Source organism: Topomyia yanbarensis, chromosome 2 (assembly GCF_030247195.1).
Source record: "Topomyia yanbarensis strain Yona2022 chromosome 2, ASM3024719v1, whole genome shotgun sequence".
NCBI lineage: Eukaryota > Metazoa > Arthropoda > Insecta > Diptera > Culicidae > Topomyia > Topomyia yanbarensis.
Window position 1 is genome coordinate 105,251,019 of NC_080671.1, and position 17,694 is coordinate 105,268,712.

Genomic DNA, 17,694 nt, shown 5'->3' on the forward strand with positions numbered 1-17,694 from the left:
ACTAACGGGAACGAAACGAGGAGCAGAGGGGGGTGAATCCCCAAAACAGCTAGCAGAAAAATTTGTTGAAAAAAACTACAAGAGAATAACGAAGGAACTGAAACGATACGGAAACGAGTATTCAACTCAGAACCAAAACGCGACAAATCTGTTCAATTTTGAAGAGTTCACGAAAGCACTATCAAAGAAAAAGGCTCATTCGTCACCCGGAGCAGATAATATATCATACCACATACTGAAAAACCTGAAAGTGGATATTCTGTTCGAAGTGTGCAGACAGCTAAACAGGGTCTGGCGACCCAAACAAATCCCAAACTGTTGGAGAACCAGCAAACTTGCCCTCATCCAAAAACCAAATAAGGATCAGCACGATGTAGAATCAAAACGTGGTATTGTCCTGATGAACGTTTTCTTGAAAATACTAAACACAATGATAAAGGACCGATTATATAAATACGTCGAGGAGCAAAAGATGCTACCATACCTTTCCTTCGGATTCCGCAAGGAACACTCCGCAATCAGCTGCGTAAACTATATGATTAACGCGATAAAAGAGGCAAAAAACAACAAGAAAAAATGTCTAGCCATATTCTTAGATATAAGCAAAGCATTCGATGCAGTGGATTGCGAAAAGCTGCTGGAAAGCCTTCAAAAGAATAATATACCAGCTGATATAATCACTTGGATCTACGAGTACCTAAAGGAACGAACAATCAGCATAAATACACCAGAAGCACTAGTATCAACCAAAACGAACACGGGGCTACCACAAGGATGCCCCCTATCCCCGTTATTATTTAACTTATATACGGCCGAACTACACCAACTACAAGAAGAAGAAGCAATATTGACACAGTTCGCAGATGATTTTGCAATCCTGATCATCGGGGAAGGCTACGAAATAATCGGAAAACTCAAACAGATTTCTCAACAAATTCGCTCAAGGCCTAGAAGCACTAGGGCTATCGGTGAATCCCAACAAATGCGTCGCAATAAATTTCAGCAGAATACCAGATGAGAAAATTAATATTAGACTTCAAGGAGAAAGAATCGTCTTGCAGAAAACACACAAACATCTTGGCTATATAGTAGATAGGACACTAACACACAGAAAACATGTGGAAGAAATTACGACGAAAGCCGCAAGCAGCCTAAACATACTAAAAATGATGGCGGGGCGAAATAGCCCAGCAAACCCAGAAACCCCATTGAAAGTAGGGAACGCAATAATAAGACCGAAACTAGAATACGGTGCAATAATTTACGGAGCTACTGCTAAAGCCAATCGCAGAAAAATTGAAACGACTTACAACGCCGCAATCAGGATATGTATGAGGTATATAAAAAGCACTCCCATTAACGTAATCCTAGCAGACAGCAGACAAATGCCCATGGAGTATAGAACTAGGTGGCTGGCTCTTAAAGAAATAATCAAAGCCAAAATTGGGGAAAACCCGGTCAAAAAATACATCGGCGAAGCGCTGGACAGAGACAAAGGGAATGGAAGCTACATGGCGGAACTAGCGGTGACTAACAAAGATATCATGCACCAACTAAACACCCTGAAAACCTCTACACAAGAGATTAAGCAATTGCGAGGAATTGCCGCACACGTAAAGACATCTATCTCCGGAATTGAAGATGCCAAAGCAAATATTCATGCTAGTAGATGGAAAGCTGCGTGCGCGGAAATGTTAGCTAATAATTACAACTCTCACCAAAAAATATACACAGACGCATCGAGAAGTAAAAACGGCACGGCCATAGGTGTAATAAATATGCACGAAAACACGGAAATAACGTATAAAACTAACCCAAACGTCAGCATTACGAACGCCGAATTAATGGCAATCAGAGAAGCACTCAATATGTGCCTGCAGGCAAAACAGACAAAAACTGTTATACTGACAGATTCCAGAAGTGGGTGTGAAATCATCAGAAGCGGAATGAAGGCAAGCAAAAACTACGTAGTGTTAGAAATTTACAGACTACTAAAACAAATAATAGAAGCCAAACAAACAGTCACAATCCAATGGGTGCCAAGCCATGTGGGCATAATAGGAAATGAAGCAGCAGATGTGCTGGCGAAAGCAGCAATAGACAGACAACTAACAACACACGAAGCGCTGACACTAGGAGACACGTTACACCTAGCCAAAAACGATGTCTGGGATAGTTGGGTCGTAAAATACCAGGAACTTTCAGAAACCACAGGAAAAAAACACTTTGAATTCATGAAAACGCCGGGAAAGAAGATTTGGTGTGCAACATTAAAGTTGTCAACGGAACAAACAATCACACTAAGCAGAATTAGATCGAATCATTGTATGACCAAAGACCGAAAGCATAAATGGGGCTGGGAGCCAACCAGCAACTGCGAAGCATGTCAGGAAGAAGAAAACTTAGAACACATCTTATACAAATGCACAAAATGGACAACAACAAGAGCAAAATACTTAGTGCTACATCAACAAAAACCACTAGCATACATACTCAACGAAATGAAAGAGAATGAATTGAAAGAAATTGCAAACTTTCTAAAAGAAATCAAGAACCCAATCTAAGAAGACAACACAACATCAACCAACTAACAGCAAGAAAACACAAATAAACGGCGAGATGGGCCTACTTGGCCTGATGCCGTATAGAAACAGCGACAGAAAAAAAAAATAACATCATTTTGTTTGCATTTGCATCACCCACATCAGGCACAACTTTTGTAGATGGCGACACCGTACCTTCGATGACGCGAAACGGTGTTGCCAAGACTACATAATAGTTATCAATTATCTCCCTATTATCTTCGCGAAAAACATGTAATATTAGGGTTGCCACCCCTCCGGGTTTGACCCGGAGACTCCGGTTTTCGGGAGCGATCTCCGGACCTCCGGGTTTTACATCAATTTCTCCGGGTTTGGTGGTTTTGGAATTAATTGATTCTTTAGAAAATATTTACAAAGTCTAAGTTATTTATTACTCTGGTTCAGATTTATTTTGCCCGACTTACCTAGTTTCAAGGTGGCGAAGATGAGTTAACCAAATATTGCTGATTTCTTTCACAAAGTAATGAATATGAAAAACATAAAATTTACTACAAATTAAGTAAAGTAATATTTCGCTATATGCTACAATTTAAATGTAGCATCCCACTAAGTCACTCAAAATGATGTAAAAAAGTCATTTTGCTGCAATTTTACCAAATAACTTCACTGTTAGTGGCGCTTACCACCAGCTGCACCAAGGTATGGCAGATTTGTTCTAATCCAACTTACTAGGTCAACATCAAACGAGTTTTTCAATTTGTTGTTGCTACTCCTGCAGCGACCCTTAACTGTTGGCTAGGGGGTGAGTTTGGACTCTTTATGCCCCGTCCTCATCATAACTGACACCACATAGTGCTTCTCATGTGATACCGCAGTCCCCTTTGCTCTCCTTTTCGTGTTAGTTATGAAAGAGAGCAAAGCTCGATCGACTTATCCTCCACAGCGAGAGTAGCTGGTGCTTTTATATTCTTGGTATTCAGTAGGGGAAGTGAAATACTACACTGGATTAAACCGACAAAACCATTCTCAAATGTGAAAAATTTACAGCTTTACTGTAACGTAGTAATAAAAAGCGATTAAAGTGCTCTAAACTGCCGAGCAATCGTTTTGATGCCAATTTCCGTCAATCCACCACCTTCCGATTCCCCCCCAGTTCAGTAAAAATCTCCGGGTCACAGACTCTCCAGAGGTGGCAACCCTATGTAATATGCTTATACGATCCTGCAATGAGTAAATGCAGAGGTAGTAGTAGAATTAATAGCCTTCTGTGTGCTTTAATTGTTAAATAAATTTGAAAGTTGCAAGGAAATTTTTGAACGCGATTTTCTCCGTTTGACGTTTCTGTTAGATATGATGTAATGAAAAAAAGCTCTAGAATTTTGTTTTTGTCGGGATTTCACAAAAGTATAGCTTTAACCCAGTTAAACCAGGAGGGTGTCACTCCTGTCATCCTCTATGGAGATATACAGACTTTGACAGTAGTCAACATATGTGGGCCTAGCCTCATCTAGGCCCATGTCGCCTGTGCAATAGCATTGGGTTGTTTTGATTTGAACAAACCCACTGAGAAGTCCAAAAAATTGTTTCAAAATCGTTCAACACCAGCCCCCTGCTAGGCAGCCATTTTGTCCTAGCCAACATCTGCCTTCCCTCTAAGAACGGTTGGTTTCAAAATCGTCCAATGAAGGACGTTCGTTGGACCAATTTGGACATCGTCCAAATAACCGTTCAACGAACGTCCATCGTTGGACCCGTGTTGAACGATTTTGAAACAATTTTTTGGACTTCTCAGTGGGTTTGTTCAAATCAAAACAACCCAATGCTATTGCACAGGCGACATGGGCCTAGATGAGGCTAGGCCCACATATGTTGACTACTGTCAAAGTCTGTATATCTCCATAGAGGATGACAGGAGTGACACCCTCCTGTTCAACACGGGTCCAACGATGGACGTTCGTTGAACGGTTATTTGGACGATGTCCAAATTGGTCCAACGAACAGCGATGTCAGATTTACAGACATGTCTGTATTTTACAGACTTTTGATGTCTCCTACAGACGTAGCCAGAGATCTACAGACTTTTAAAAGGGTAATAGTGTTAAGTAAAATTACACTAGAATAACTGTTTTCGAATACGAGTGATTCCTTCACAATAGAATTCTACTTTCAATCTATTTTTAAAGTAAAATTTTAATGAAACTAGGATTTACACAACCATCTACAGACTTTTACAGACATTTTAGTTATTCTTCTACAGACATTTCAAAAAAACATGTGGCATCGCTGCCAACGAACGTCCTTCATTGGACGATTTTGAAACCAACCGTTCTTAGAGGGAAGGCAGATGTTGGCTAGGACAAAATGGCTGCCTAGCAGGGGGCTGAGTTAAACTCATTCCGTAACCGGTTCGGATTTCTTAATGGAGTCATTATGGATTCCAAATCAAATGCAACAACCGATTCCGACTCAGAATCGGTTGTTGCAATTGATTTGGAATCCATACTGACTCCATTCAGGATTCCGAATGGTTTGACCGGGAAAGGGGTTAGGTTATGCATTTATTAGGCTCCAGAACAATTTTTCTGTTTTAGATCAGAAATATGAATAAGTAATGTCAGAGACATTACCGTAATGAAGTAGCATACATTTTAGGCTGTTAATACGAATGCTGCAATTTTTACTTTCTGAAAGGTTTTATTAAAATATGTTATTTCGGTATATCTAAAGGAAATAGTGAAATAACGGTACAAGGATATCCGATTCTCTACTGTTTCCAAATGAATTGTTTCGCTTTCATTAAATGCTATTTTTAGGGTTACCATAAGAGGAAAAACATGTTTGAAGGAGGCTAGTTCATACAATAAAATTATGTGAAAAATCACTTGATTTGCTATAAAGAATGCATTTATTGACTCAGAATTCCATGTTTAAAACAGTTAGATTTACAGTCGTAAACTCTACAACTGAGGTGCTAGTCCTTACCATATCATTCAATCGTATTGATTAGCAATGCTTGCAGAAAAGAAGTTTTGTTTCTTTTTTTTTGACAGAATAATAGTTAAATGCATACTAATCGCAAGTGTTCAAATATAAATGATTTTTATTCAAATCTGTTTCCGATTACCGCTATGGGGTTTATTACTGTACGATAAATATTGTTAGCATTCCTCTCAACATCTTTCTTTGTTACACTATATCTTGTTCATGCGCAAGTGCCGCAACAAGAAAACACTTATTCAAGTTTATCGTTTGGTTAGCTTAAAAATAGGTAAAACAAAACTTGTTTCCGCAAATCGCATTTCTTAACGTCAGCCTTCTCCATCGCTTCCGCGATCCTGCCAAACACGGTCGCTGCCTTGGGCAGAATTTGTGCGATTATATCTGAAAAGGTTACAATTTTAAATTAGTCTTGCAGATTTGGTGACACTAGAAACTCACCATTAATCTTCCGGGCTATCTTCATACGATGGACTGGTCGGAGAATAGGTTGGACTGGCGGGGCTGGAGGGACTGTAACCCTGGCCAGTCGGTGAGTAAGCCGGACTGGAGGGTGAATAGTGGGGCGATGTTGGAGTATACACCGGACTGGTGGGCGAATATTTCTGACTGCCGGGTGAGTAGGAGGACAAATTGGGCGAGTAGCGAGCCGTTGAAGGCGAATATGTCGGTGAGCTGACAAAAAGGTTGCTGCTGCTACCAGTACTAGGTGAGTGTTGCGGTGAGCTCGGTGAATAGCTTGGGGATGTTGGAGAGTACTTCGGACTGTTCGGAGAGTACTGCGGGCTGGTGGGTGTGTAGTGGGGACTGCCACTGTACGATGGAGACGTTGGCGAGTAGCTGGGGGATGTTGGTGAATATTTCGGAGAGGATGGTGAGTAACTTGGAGAGGTTGGTGAATAATGGGGAGAGCTGGGTGAATAGTTTGGACTGGTTGGGGAGTAGGATGGGGTCGCCGGAGTGTAATTGGGGGATGTTGGTGAATAGCTGGGAGATGTTGGGGAATAAGAGGGCGATGTTGGGGAATAGGAAGGACTTGAGGGTGAATAGGAAGGGCTTGTTGGGGAGTAAGCCGGAGAAGTCGGCGAATAGCTGGGAGAAGTAGGCGAGTACGGACTTGTTGGTGAGTATGAGGGTGATGTTGGGGAATAGGCCGGGCTCGACGGAGCATAGGTGCCCGTTGGTGAGTACAGTGGAGATGTTGGGGAGTAGCTCGGTGACGTTGGCGAATAGTTTGGTGACGCCGGACTGTAATTTGGTGATGTCGGCGAATAACGTGGACTTGTTGGCGAGTAGCTTGGACTAGTCGGTGAATAGCTTGGACTAGTTGGAGAGTATCCCGGAGAAGCTCCACCTGGGGAAGCAGCGGCGTAATTTGGACTACTCGGTGAGTAGGATGGGGATGCACTTGGCGATGACGCCGTAAAATATGGAGACATCGATGGTCCTGGCGAACTTGGAGAACCCGGCATAGGGGACCAAGATGGTGACATGCCGGAGGCATCAGATTGTGCTGACGGAGAGAAAGCTGGTCCTCCTGGGGTCATTCCACTTGGTGGTCCGGAAGGAGACCATTCGCCATATCCTGGTGTTTGTGACTGTTGCCAAGGAGTCATAGCAGGACTCATGCTAGGTGTCGCTCCAGGACCAAAGAACATTCCTGTGGCTCCCATAATTGAAGTGTGTGGAATTTCCATACCCAACTTGCATTTTTCTGCATCCAGTAGCAAATCGAAACAACCGGTTCCCATCCTGGGCAGCTGACCCATAATGATATTCTCCGATACACCTCTCATAGGATCGACTTCAGCATGAGCCGCTGCGTCGTTCAAAACGTCGACCGTTTCTTCGAAAGAACATCTCATAAGAGCACCTGTATCCTGTCTGTTGATACCGTGACGAGTAATGGCCATCAAGTGACCTTTTGCAGTCATGACATCGCACAGCAAAGCCAAATGACGATAGTTTACGTATAGACCGTAGAACTGTAGTACGTTGTTCATTTCTTTTTCAACCGATTTTCGCACAGCTTCAATGCCCAATACTTGGAAGATCTCGCAGATATCGTTACTGGCCGTTCTCACCGGATCGACATCTCGCTCACTCAGCACCTTCATCATCGAGGTACCGTCAGTTTCCAGCAGCCATTCTCCGATGGCTTTGAATTCTCCCTCCGGTGTAATAACAATTCTCCTCTTGGCATCTGTTTGTGGCAAATGCATGTACACCTTACCGATAGCTTCAATTCCTTGTAGGGTCATGTCTGATAACATGTTGGCTTCGATACATCTAAGGAACATGTCGTCCTCCATCTTGTCCATATTTTCCTCTTCGTTTTCCTGGAACTTGTTATCTTCGTGGTTCATGATACGAATTCGAAGCACCAACTTGTCGGCGTTGTCGTCATTGAAAATACAATTTAAATCGTCTCCGAAACCGGCATTAATCTTCTCCGCAATTTGTTCCATCGTCAGCTTCTTATCCGTCATTCGCTTGCGATCCAGTTCAATACGTAACAACCACGGCGAAATTCTGGTTGGATCGAAGTCCGGCATTTCATAGTAAACATTTACAAACTCCTGATCCTCGGCAATGACTGTTCTCTGCGGATCGGGATCATAGTAAATAGCTGTATTAGCAGTTACCTTCCTCAGTGTCGTGTGTTCCAGCCTGCAAAGAACGTTCTTAGCCTTCTCGGCATCTCGAGCTGCTCCTCCGGTGAGGAAAACCGTTAGCGAAGGAGCTTTTGGTCGCTTAGAGATATTGATGATTTCCTTCAACCTCGGTACACCCAGTGTTACGTTCTTCGAGGACACACCAGCAAAATGGAAAGTGTTCAGTGTCATCTGAGTGGCAGGTTCACCAAGAGACTGAGCGGCCAAGGCACCCACCATCTCGCCCGGGTTACACTGAGCTTGCTGGAATCGTGTTTCGATTTCTCCTATCAACCACTCGAATGCTTCATTATTCAAGCGGAACTCTTCGGCCACATACTTCGTGCACAGCGTTGAACGAACCAAACATTGGAATAGGAGTGTAGCGTTCTCGTTTGCCTGCTTCGACAGTCGATCCGTACCAGCCACAATAACGCACTTCTGCAGCAGATCCCGCACACCATGAATTACTTTCAGCGGGGACAGATCAGTTGGTGCTCGCTTGTTAATGTGGAAAATCTTCTGCACATTCCAAATCATACGCTGCAAATTACACGGCAGTACCACCTTTGATTCTCCGTTGGGGAAAATTTGCCGCAACGCTTCCCGATCACGCGTCAATTGATCGTATTCCGCCTCAATCTCCTGAATGACATCTGCCGATTCGGTTAACTCCTTAATTACATCCTCGTTGAAGACCCTTCGCAAATTCCGCTCATTCGATGGGTCAAACCGGTACCGTTTCTCAAACACCTTGTTCGACAACTTGATCGTGGGCATATTCTGAAACTCGACCGTTTCTCCACACAGTCCGTCCTCGCCGTAACGCAGCTGAATCAGTTGTCCAACTGAGTTACGTACCGTTCCGTCATAGTTGACCATCACCGACTCCATAGCCTTGATCAAACGACGCTGGATGTAACCGGTTTCGGCGGTTTTTACGGCAGTATCAATCAAACCTTCTCGACCTCCCATGGCGTGAAAGTAAAACTCGGTCGGTGTCAGACCGGCAAGATAGGAATTTTCCACGAATCCTCTCGATTCGGGACCGTAGTCATCTTTGATAAAGTGTGGCAGAGTGCGCTTGCGGAAACCGAATGGAATTCGCTTACCTTCAACGTTCTGCTGGCCCACACAAGCAATAACCTGAAACGAGACGAATGGAGGTTTGCTGTAATTATGACGCAGACTCGGAGCAAGCAGCGTCTTCTTACCTGTGAGATATTAATGTTGGACCCCTTCGAACCGGACACCACCATAGCCTTAAGATTGTTGTACTCAGTAAGCGACTTCTTAGCCGAACCACCAGTTTTGTCACGAGCATCGTTCAGAATACGGTTGACTTGATTCTCGAACGTCTGCCTAAGCGTGTTACCGGGAGTCGGTTCCAGTTCCATGTTGTGTGCCTTCTGAATAACGCCAATGACATCCTCCTTGGCCTTGCGAATGGCCCGCTGAATTTCAGCATATGTCTGAGGATCGGCAATGGTGTCACCGATACCGATACTGTGACCCTCCAGCAAAAGCCAATTGTTGACGACGGTCTGAATGTTACCGTAAAAGCGTCCAGCAATTTCGTGTCCCAGTTCGAGGAAGACAATATGAAGCAAGGAGCCAGCCGAAGTACCGAGTGTCTTTTTGCACAGAATACCCATGATTAGTTCGCCATGTTCTACCATAACTTTTGTGTCTCCAGGAGAAATCCATTTGTACGAACCATCGTCTTCCTCGTCCGGATGAGTTGAATGTGTTCGGATCATGTTGACGTTGCCGGGAATAATCAGCGTGAAGATCTGCTTACCGGTCCAAAGTGGCTTTGGCTTCAAAATGCAAGGCTGTGGCATTTTGCCGTCCCACGTAGGCAAGAACATTAGCAAATTCATCATCTGTTCCTTTTCCAAAAAGACATCACGCTTGGTCATTTTTCGAACCGCTGTCAGTGTGTCCTGCACAATACCCATGACGGGTTTGTTAGCCTGCGGGGTGATAATCTGCCGAGGAGTAATATGGATGTTCTCGATCTCAGCACGAGTTTCCATCGATTGCGGCACGTGAAGATTCATTTCATCTCCGTCGAAATCGGCGTTGTACGGAGAGGTACAACTCAGGTTCATCCGGAAGGTAGACCACGGCAACACTTTGACACGATGACCCATCATACTCATTTTGTGTAGAGTAGGCTGACGGTTGAAAATGACCAGATCGTCGTCTCGAAGATGCCGCTCGACTTTATATCCGCACTGTAGATGAAGATCACTGGATTTCGGGTGGAAACGAAGATCAATACGTTCCCCATTGTCGCGAACAATGTATTTTGCACCAGGATACTGGGAATTGCCTCTGCGAACCAGTTCCTGCATCCTGTCAATGTTGAATGGTGTAACTAACTCCGGGAATGTCATGTTCTGTGCTACGGACCGGGGAACACCGACCTGATCGATACGCAGATTCGGATCCGGAGTGATGACAGTACGAGCCGAAAAGTCCACACGCTTTCCCATCAAATTACCACGAATACGACCTTCCTTTCCCTTCAATCGAGACTTGACCGACTTGAGTGGTTTTCCACTCTTCTGCATAGCCTTTGGCATACCGGGCATGTCGTTATCGACAAGTGTAGCAACATGAAACTGCAACATTTTAATATTCTCCGCAATTACGTGAGCCGCCGCACCCGTCGATTCGTTCTTCTTCAGTTCATTATTAGCTTTGATGATGTCGGACAGTTTGTGAGTCAAATCATCCTGATTCTTAGTTGCACCAAACATGACAACAGCCGGTCGCACAGCCAAAGGCGGAACCGGAAGCACCGTTATAATCATCCAATCAGGGCGTGCGAATTTCGGGTCCATTCCAAGTACATAACATTCTTCATCAGTAATATGCTTCAAAATTTCCCAAACCCGTTCTGCGGTGACAGCAATCTTCTTCTCCTGTGAGTCCTCATTTACATGTTTCCATTCAGCGATCACATCCAATCCGGTTCTTCGCAATGATGGTTGATAATGACCGCAACCGCCATGTCCCTGCTTTTTGTTAGGGTCTTGCTGTGCTCCATCCTTTGTAATGTCCATGTCCTCACCACCCTCGCAAATTTTTTTCCCCTTGCAAAGATCGTAAACATAGGCCAGACGTTTCCGTGGTTGGCCCTTTGATTTCATTACAATTTCTTTGATCTTGGGATTGCTCGGTGCAACCAACATTTTCGAACAGTAAAAGCAAACACAGCGCAAAATCTTAATAGTTTTCGTCACGAAACCAATGTGGAACACCGGTTTGGCCAGGTCGATATGCCCAAAGTGACCTGGGCATTCCGTCATGTTTCCGGCACAAGTCTGACATCGGGAAGTACGTTCGATAACGCCTACAAAAAAAATATTGTAAGTTGGTAACTTTGTAAAAAAACCTCTACTCACCCTGTCGGGGATCCATCAAGCCGCACAATTTGGGTCGTCCACCTTCCATAGTTTCCGCATATTGAATGCCACCTTCGGTAACGGACATCCGCCGTATCTCGTCCGGGGAAAGGATACCGAACTGTACCTTTTTCACCGTCCGAATCGGGGCCTTCGAGTCGCTACTCATCCTGGCAGTAGCTTCCTCTTTTTCTTTGGCTTCTTACTACACTTCTTTTCGCTGGCTGATGTGTGCGGACAAGTAAAATTTTCCAATAAATTAAATCGAATTTTTCCTACCAAATCGGTCAAGAAACAATTTAAAAATACTCACAATCGCTTCCCCACTGGTTGGGGAGCACTTTATCGATGTTTATCCTGCTTTTCGAACTAACTTCACGGGTTAAAACTTCAAAGAAATCAGAGCGAAAAATTGCGATGACGAAGCAGCAAGGCGTCCATTTGCAGAAAATGGTGGAGGAAACTTCGCTGCTGCAGCCGCGAGTCGACTGAACAAGACGTACGTACCCGACGGACGGCACGAAGCCGAAGCATATAACGAACGGATGGCGCCGAACGTTGACACATGAAACTGAGCTACTTTCGTCCGTCAGCTGACGAGTGCTCACTACAGGGTTGAGGTAAAATGGGACGATGACTACACACTTAAAATCCATTACCTACCAATAGGTAATTTTAATTTGCTGTCCTTATTTCACTGCTGGAAAACAAGGGAGAGGGAATGATTTTTTTACTCAAAATTAATGGGATGAAGTTTAGTCGGCTTTGGGGAATATCTCATTATTTTTGGGTAAATTTGGACGGGAGCACGTCGTTTGGCATAAGTTCGTTTGGCATAAGTTCATTTGGCATAAGTTCATTTGGCATAATGTTCATTTGGCATAACCGTAGGTGACACATACGGTCGTTTGGCATAATGGTCATTTGGCATAATGGTCGTTTGGCATAATGGTCATTTGGCATAATGGTCGTTTGGCATAATTTGAAATATACATTGAAATCTCTGTTATATTAGGCGTTGACGATGCCTAATGTGGCTACGCCACATCGCTTTAACCGTGGTGCTGTCCGACATCGCTCCGCTCCGTCGGACTTAAACTAGCTGATAGCCCCTATGTTTAAGTAATCCGGGCAAACGAGTGGATCTCAGATATGCTTGCAAGGAGCTGCCGTTCCGACGGGGGTATACAGATTCAAAGAACTGCTCATGTTTGAAAGAAGGAGTCAACTCCTAAGTTTAAGTAATCCGGGCAAACGAGTGGATCACAGATTCGCTTGCAAGGGGCTGCCGTTCCGACGGGGGTATACAGATTCAAAGAACTGCTCATGTTTGAAAGAAGGAGTCAACTCCTAAGTTTAAGTAATCCGGGCAAACGAGTGGATCACAGATTCGCTTGCAAGGGGCTGCCGTTCCGACGGGGGTATACAGATTCAAATAATTGCTCATGTTTGAAAGAAGGAGTCAACTCCTAAGTTTAAGTAATCCGGGCAAACGAGTGGATCACAGATTCGCTTGCAAGGGGCTGCCGTTCCGACGGGGGTATACAGATTCAAAGAACTGCTCATGTTTGAAAGAAGGAGTCAACTCCTAAGTTTAAGTAATCCGGGCAAACGAGTGGAATCTGTGATCCGGTCGTTAATAACTGCTCATGTTTGAAAGAAGGAGTCAACTCCTAAGTTTAAGTAATCCGGGTAAACGAGTGGATCACAGATTCCACTCGTTTGCCCGGATTACTTAAACTTAGGAGTTGACTCCTTCTTTCAAACATGAGCAGTTCTTTGAATCTGTATACCCCCGTCGGAACGGCAGCCCCTTGCAAGCGAATCTGTGATCCACTCGTTTGCCCGGATTACTTAAACTTAGGAGTTGACTCCTTCTTTCAAACATGAGCAGTTATTTGAATCTGTATACCCCCGTCGGAACGGCAGCCCCTTGCAAGCGAATCTGTGATCCACTCGTTTGCCCGGATTACTTAAACTTAGGAGTTGACTCCTTCTTTCAAACATGAGCAGTTATTTGAATCTGTATACCCCCGTCGGAACGGCAGCCCCTTGCAAGCGAATCTGTGATCCACTCGTTTGCCCGGATTACTTAAACTTAGGAGTTGACTCCTTCTTTCAAACATGAGCAGTTCTTTGAATCTGTATACCCCCGTCGGAACGGCAGCCCCTTGCAAGCAAATCTGTGATCCACTCGTTTGCCCGGATTACTTAAACATAGGGGCTATCAGCTAGTTTAAGTCCGACGGAGCGGAGCGATGTCGGCCAGCATCACGCTTAAAGCGATGTGGCGTAGCCACATTAGGCATCGTCAACGTCTAATATAACAGAGATTTCAATGTATATTTCAAATTATGCCAAACGACCATTATGCCAAATGACCATTATGCCAAACGACCATTATGCCAAATGACCATTATGCCAAATGACCATTATGCCAAATGACCATTATGCCAAATGAACATTATGCCAAACGACCGTATGTGTCACCTACGGTTATGCCAAATGAACTTATGCCAAATGAACTTATGCCAAACGAACTTATGCCAAACGACGTGCTCCCAATTTGGACTCCCTCTCTTTCGGTTTTCGTTGGAGGAAGTAGGATGCACAGATTTAAAATTACCTATTGCTAGGTAATGCAAGTTTTCTGTGTATACTTTTGGTGATTTTATACGTCGAATCCGTTCACAAGTAGTGCTGGAAGCAAAGTGTTGCTGATTTGATTTTGTTTTGTTATAGTGGATACACTTTCTGTAAATATTGATAAGAAAATAACTTTTAAACAACATATCACCTCTTAATTTTTGACAATGGCTTACCTAAAAGAAGTAAAACTACAATTTTATAAGATAATGGGTAAACATCTTACGAAAATGCTGTAAAATATTGTAATTTCTGATAGAGTAAAAGAGGTATTTTGGCCCACTTGATGGGACACGGTTTTAAAATTTTGCGAATATGACAACGAATGCAAAGGTTGGTAAATACGCTTATGTACAACATCAACTTACATCTGACCATCAATACAGATCTGTTAAAAACGTATCATTTACTAATAAATCAATGAAAATGGTATTTTTATGGAGTACTTTTTTATATTTCCGCCACCCAAATTTTATTTTGGCGCGCGGCGGAAACATTTGCAAACATATCGCCCACTTCATGTATACTCGCAGTAATTTGATATTGTTGAAATATACTCCCATCATAAAAATAGAGAATAGCGATTTATTTTCTTGTATAATTTACGCAATTTTACTTTTAAAGATAAAGATTACAGTAACATAATTAGTTTAACAAACCATGACGTATTTTAATTATAATATTTCTTCAAAGTAGCTCGCAATACCCAGCTTTTTACGTGCCATGATAGCGGTCTAAATTGTTTAGTCCGTAATACGTTTGATTGCTTCTTTTTGACAATAATCGTTTACGTCAAAAAAGGACAATTGAACGTATTACGAACTGAACAATTTAGATCGCCATTATGGCACATTGAAACGACGACAGAGAAGGTTATACCTGAGTAAGTCCGAGGCTCCTTTGACGATCTTGCTTCTTACCAGTTGCTGAGCGTGGATCCTCGCTTGGCTTCTTCTTTTATTGGTTAGGAACACTGTTGAAACTTTGGAACTTGATTTATTAAAAAAATATTTACAAACGTTAGCTGAAAGCTACATGTTGCCCGTGCGATTCATATATCGCTACGGGAAAATTTGTCCCCCTAGAAGGACGCAATTCCTATTTGTTTACTTATATATTTGGCCCTGCCTCTTCAAAACTGATGTATTTAACCACAATAGAGATTCTTGCTATTCAATCCTAGTCCAGTCCCGTAAGGGCTCACAAAGTATGCGGTTACATTTGTACCGCTTTCTAAGATTTTATTACTAACCTAACTGCAGAGAAAGTGAGAAGGAAAATCCAAAGCTAGCTAGTCGGACTGCATATTGCATGCTTATGTAAATTAGGTGCGGAAAGTTGGTAAATAGACAGGGTGATCCCTTTTTCGAATAAGTGTATAACTGGGATGGTGCCGAGTCAAAAAGGGCAAGTTGTTGGCTAACGGGGGGCTATTTGCGCTAATTGCCCTTCAATTTGCCAGCAAATTGCTTTAAATGCAACATTTGGGCGATTTGCCGCCGTCATTTTTTGGTCGCTCTACTCGCTCATAAATCGCCCACGGAACGCGCCATTTAAGGCCGATTTCTTCACCCTCGCTTAAGCTTTAAACCAGGTTCACCAGTACGTTTAAACCTGGCTTAAGCGTTAAGCGAGGGTGAAGAAATCGGACCCTAATCATCCTTAATTGCCTAATATGTAAAATTACAAATACTTATTTTCTCATTCACTACCCGAATAGAAATGTACAGTAACAAAACCATGATTTTCACTGTGACAGTACAGTAATTTTACAATAATTTACAGCAAGTTTTAGTGTTATGCTACAATACAAAAACAATAAACTTTAGCGTTTTTACAGTAAATTTCAATGTAAAATACTTTTACAGTGAAAAAGGGAGGTGGTTATGTATCTTAACGTTAAAAAAATCAATTTTTCTCCATACATTTTTTTTTTCAAAAACAGTAAAATTTAATGTGAATGCACTGTATCAGTTTTTTGCTGAACAGTGAAATTTATTGTTACATGAAATTTTATTGTAAATCTACTGTGAGAACTTGGCATCGAACAATGTTGAAACAGTAATAACTATAATATTTATTGTTTTATGATTGTTTGTTGGGTAAATGCTATTGTAAAATTCTATCCGGGTATCTACTTACATAAACATAACAGTATCAACGACACGACTAGACACTGGCATTCCAAAACTGTATCGCAAATCTGACTACCCCTCAGTGACTCAGGTAACTGGTACTGTCAAATTAGAAACTTCATGAGAAAATGCATGAAACTAGCAACACTTTGGAATCTGTTACTTATTTCAAATAGTTACCGTGGCTACGAAGGGAAAACTAAAGCAACAACAAAACAAACCCAAAGTTCTACAGAGGAATTTATTTAATGTTCAGTAAAACGTGTAAAAACGGTGAATATCTCGGCAAGAAATGGTGGATGTATGCAGATAGTCCGACACATCTGGTACACTGATAAACACTAACAGCGGAATGGATTTCGAGTCAGTTGAATTGACTCAAAAACTCGCAACAATTCCCAACAAATCTGGACCCAGATTACAAACAACGGGGGTACATTGTCAGTAGCACGGCGCAGTAACTGGACGTCAAGCAATCCAGAGGAATCCAATCAAATGCAAATTCTGCGATTTTAAGACCGTAGACCTCGTAGTGGGGCATCGATCATACGATACGATCATCACCAGCTAGGGCCCAGGATGTCACTGTTAATATTACGTCCTTCAAGGCCAGCGGATACAGACGTACAAAAAACTGAACATGCTGAAAACCGGACGACGCTCAAACACGGCAAAGAACAGTACCAACATCTATTGCCCAATTCATAATTTACCTAAATTACTAAAAAAAATCAAACTGAAATGAAGGCAGTCCTCGACGATTTTTTCTGTTTTCAAATAATTGATTATGTTTTCTGCATGTATTTTTAATAGCAAAGCACCATTTCGAATAACTCGAATGATAAGTTATCTGCTAGATTTTTATTTAATCGGAACATGATACGTTTTGAAATTTGTTTCAACTGTTTTTTTTATAATATTAGCCCTAGAATAAACTGGAATTTACAGCAATTTGAAGTTTTCTACACTAATTTACCTTTGAATTTAGTTATTTTTTCTCCGTGTACGTTCATATGTGCATGTATTGCGGTTGATAGTCAGAACCAGGATTTTCCTGCCCCCCATATTGCTTTGCTTCCTAACTGAAAACAACTAAACAAATCGCACATATAGGAGCCGAAAAATAACCCGGTGTCAGTCACCAATGAATTTCAGAGAAATTTAAACTTCAACGATTCGCTGTATGAACTTATTATTTTAAAGCTTTTCGGATAAATAAAACCAGTTTTACATAACTCAATATTCTTTCTATTTAATGACTATTATTGTGCATCAACAAACAAACAACACCGACACTATTGTA

The 17,694-nt window shown here is 42.4% G+C and overlaps 1 protein-coding gene across 1 annotated transcript; it reads right to left on the bottom strand.

Moving 5' to 3' along the window:
* Positions 1-5,425: 5,425 nt before the first annotated feature.
* LOC131679083 (DNA-directed RNA polymerase II subunit RPB1) lies at positions 5,426-12,107 on the bottom strand. The gene is made up of 5 exons (XM_058959639.1): positions 11,924-12,107; positions 11,611-11,834; positions 9,409-11,558; positions 5,982-9,340; positions 5,426-5,924 (listed from the first exon to the last, which is right to left on the bottom strand). The coding sequence occupies exons 2-4, from the start codon at positions 11,777-11,779 to the stop codon at positions 5,984-5,986; spliced, it is 5,676 nt and encodes a 1,891-aa protein (XP_058815622.1). The 5' UTR covers positions 11,780-11,834; positions 11,924-12,107; the 3' UTR covers positions 5,426-5,924; positions 5,982-5,983.
* Between the last annotated feature and the right edge of the window lie 5,587 nt (positions 12,108-17,694).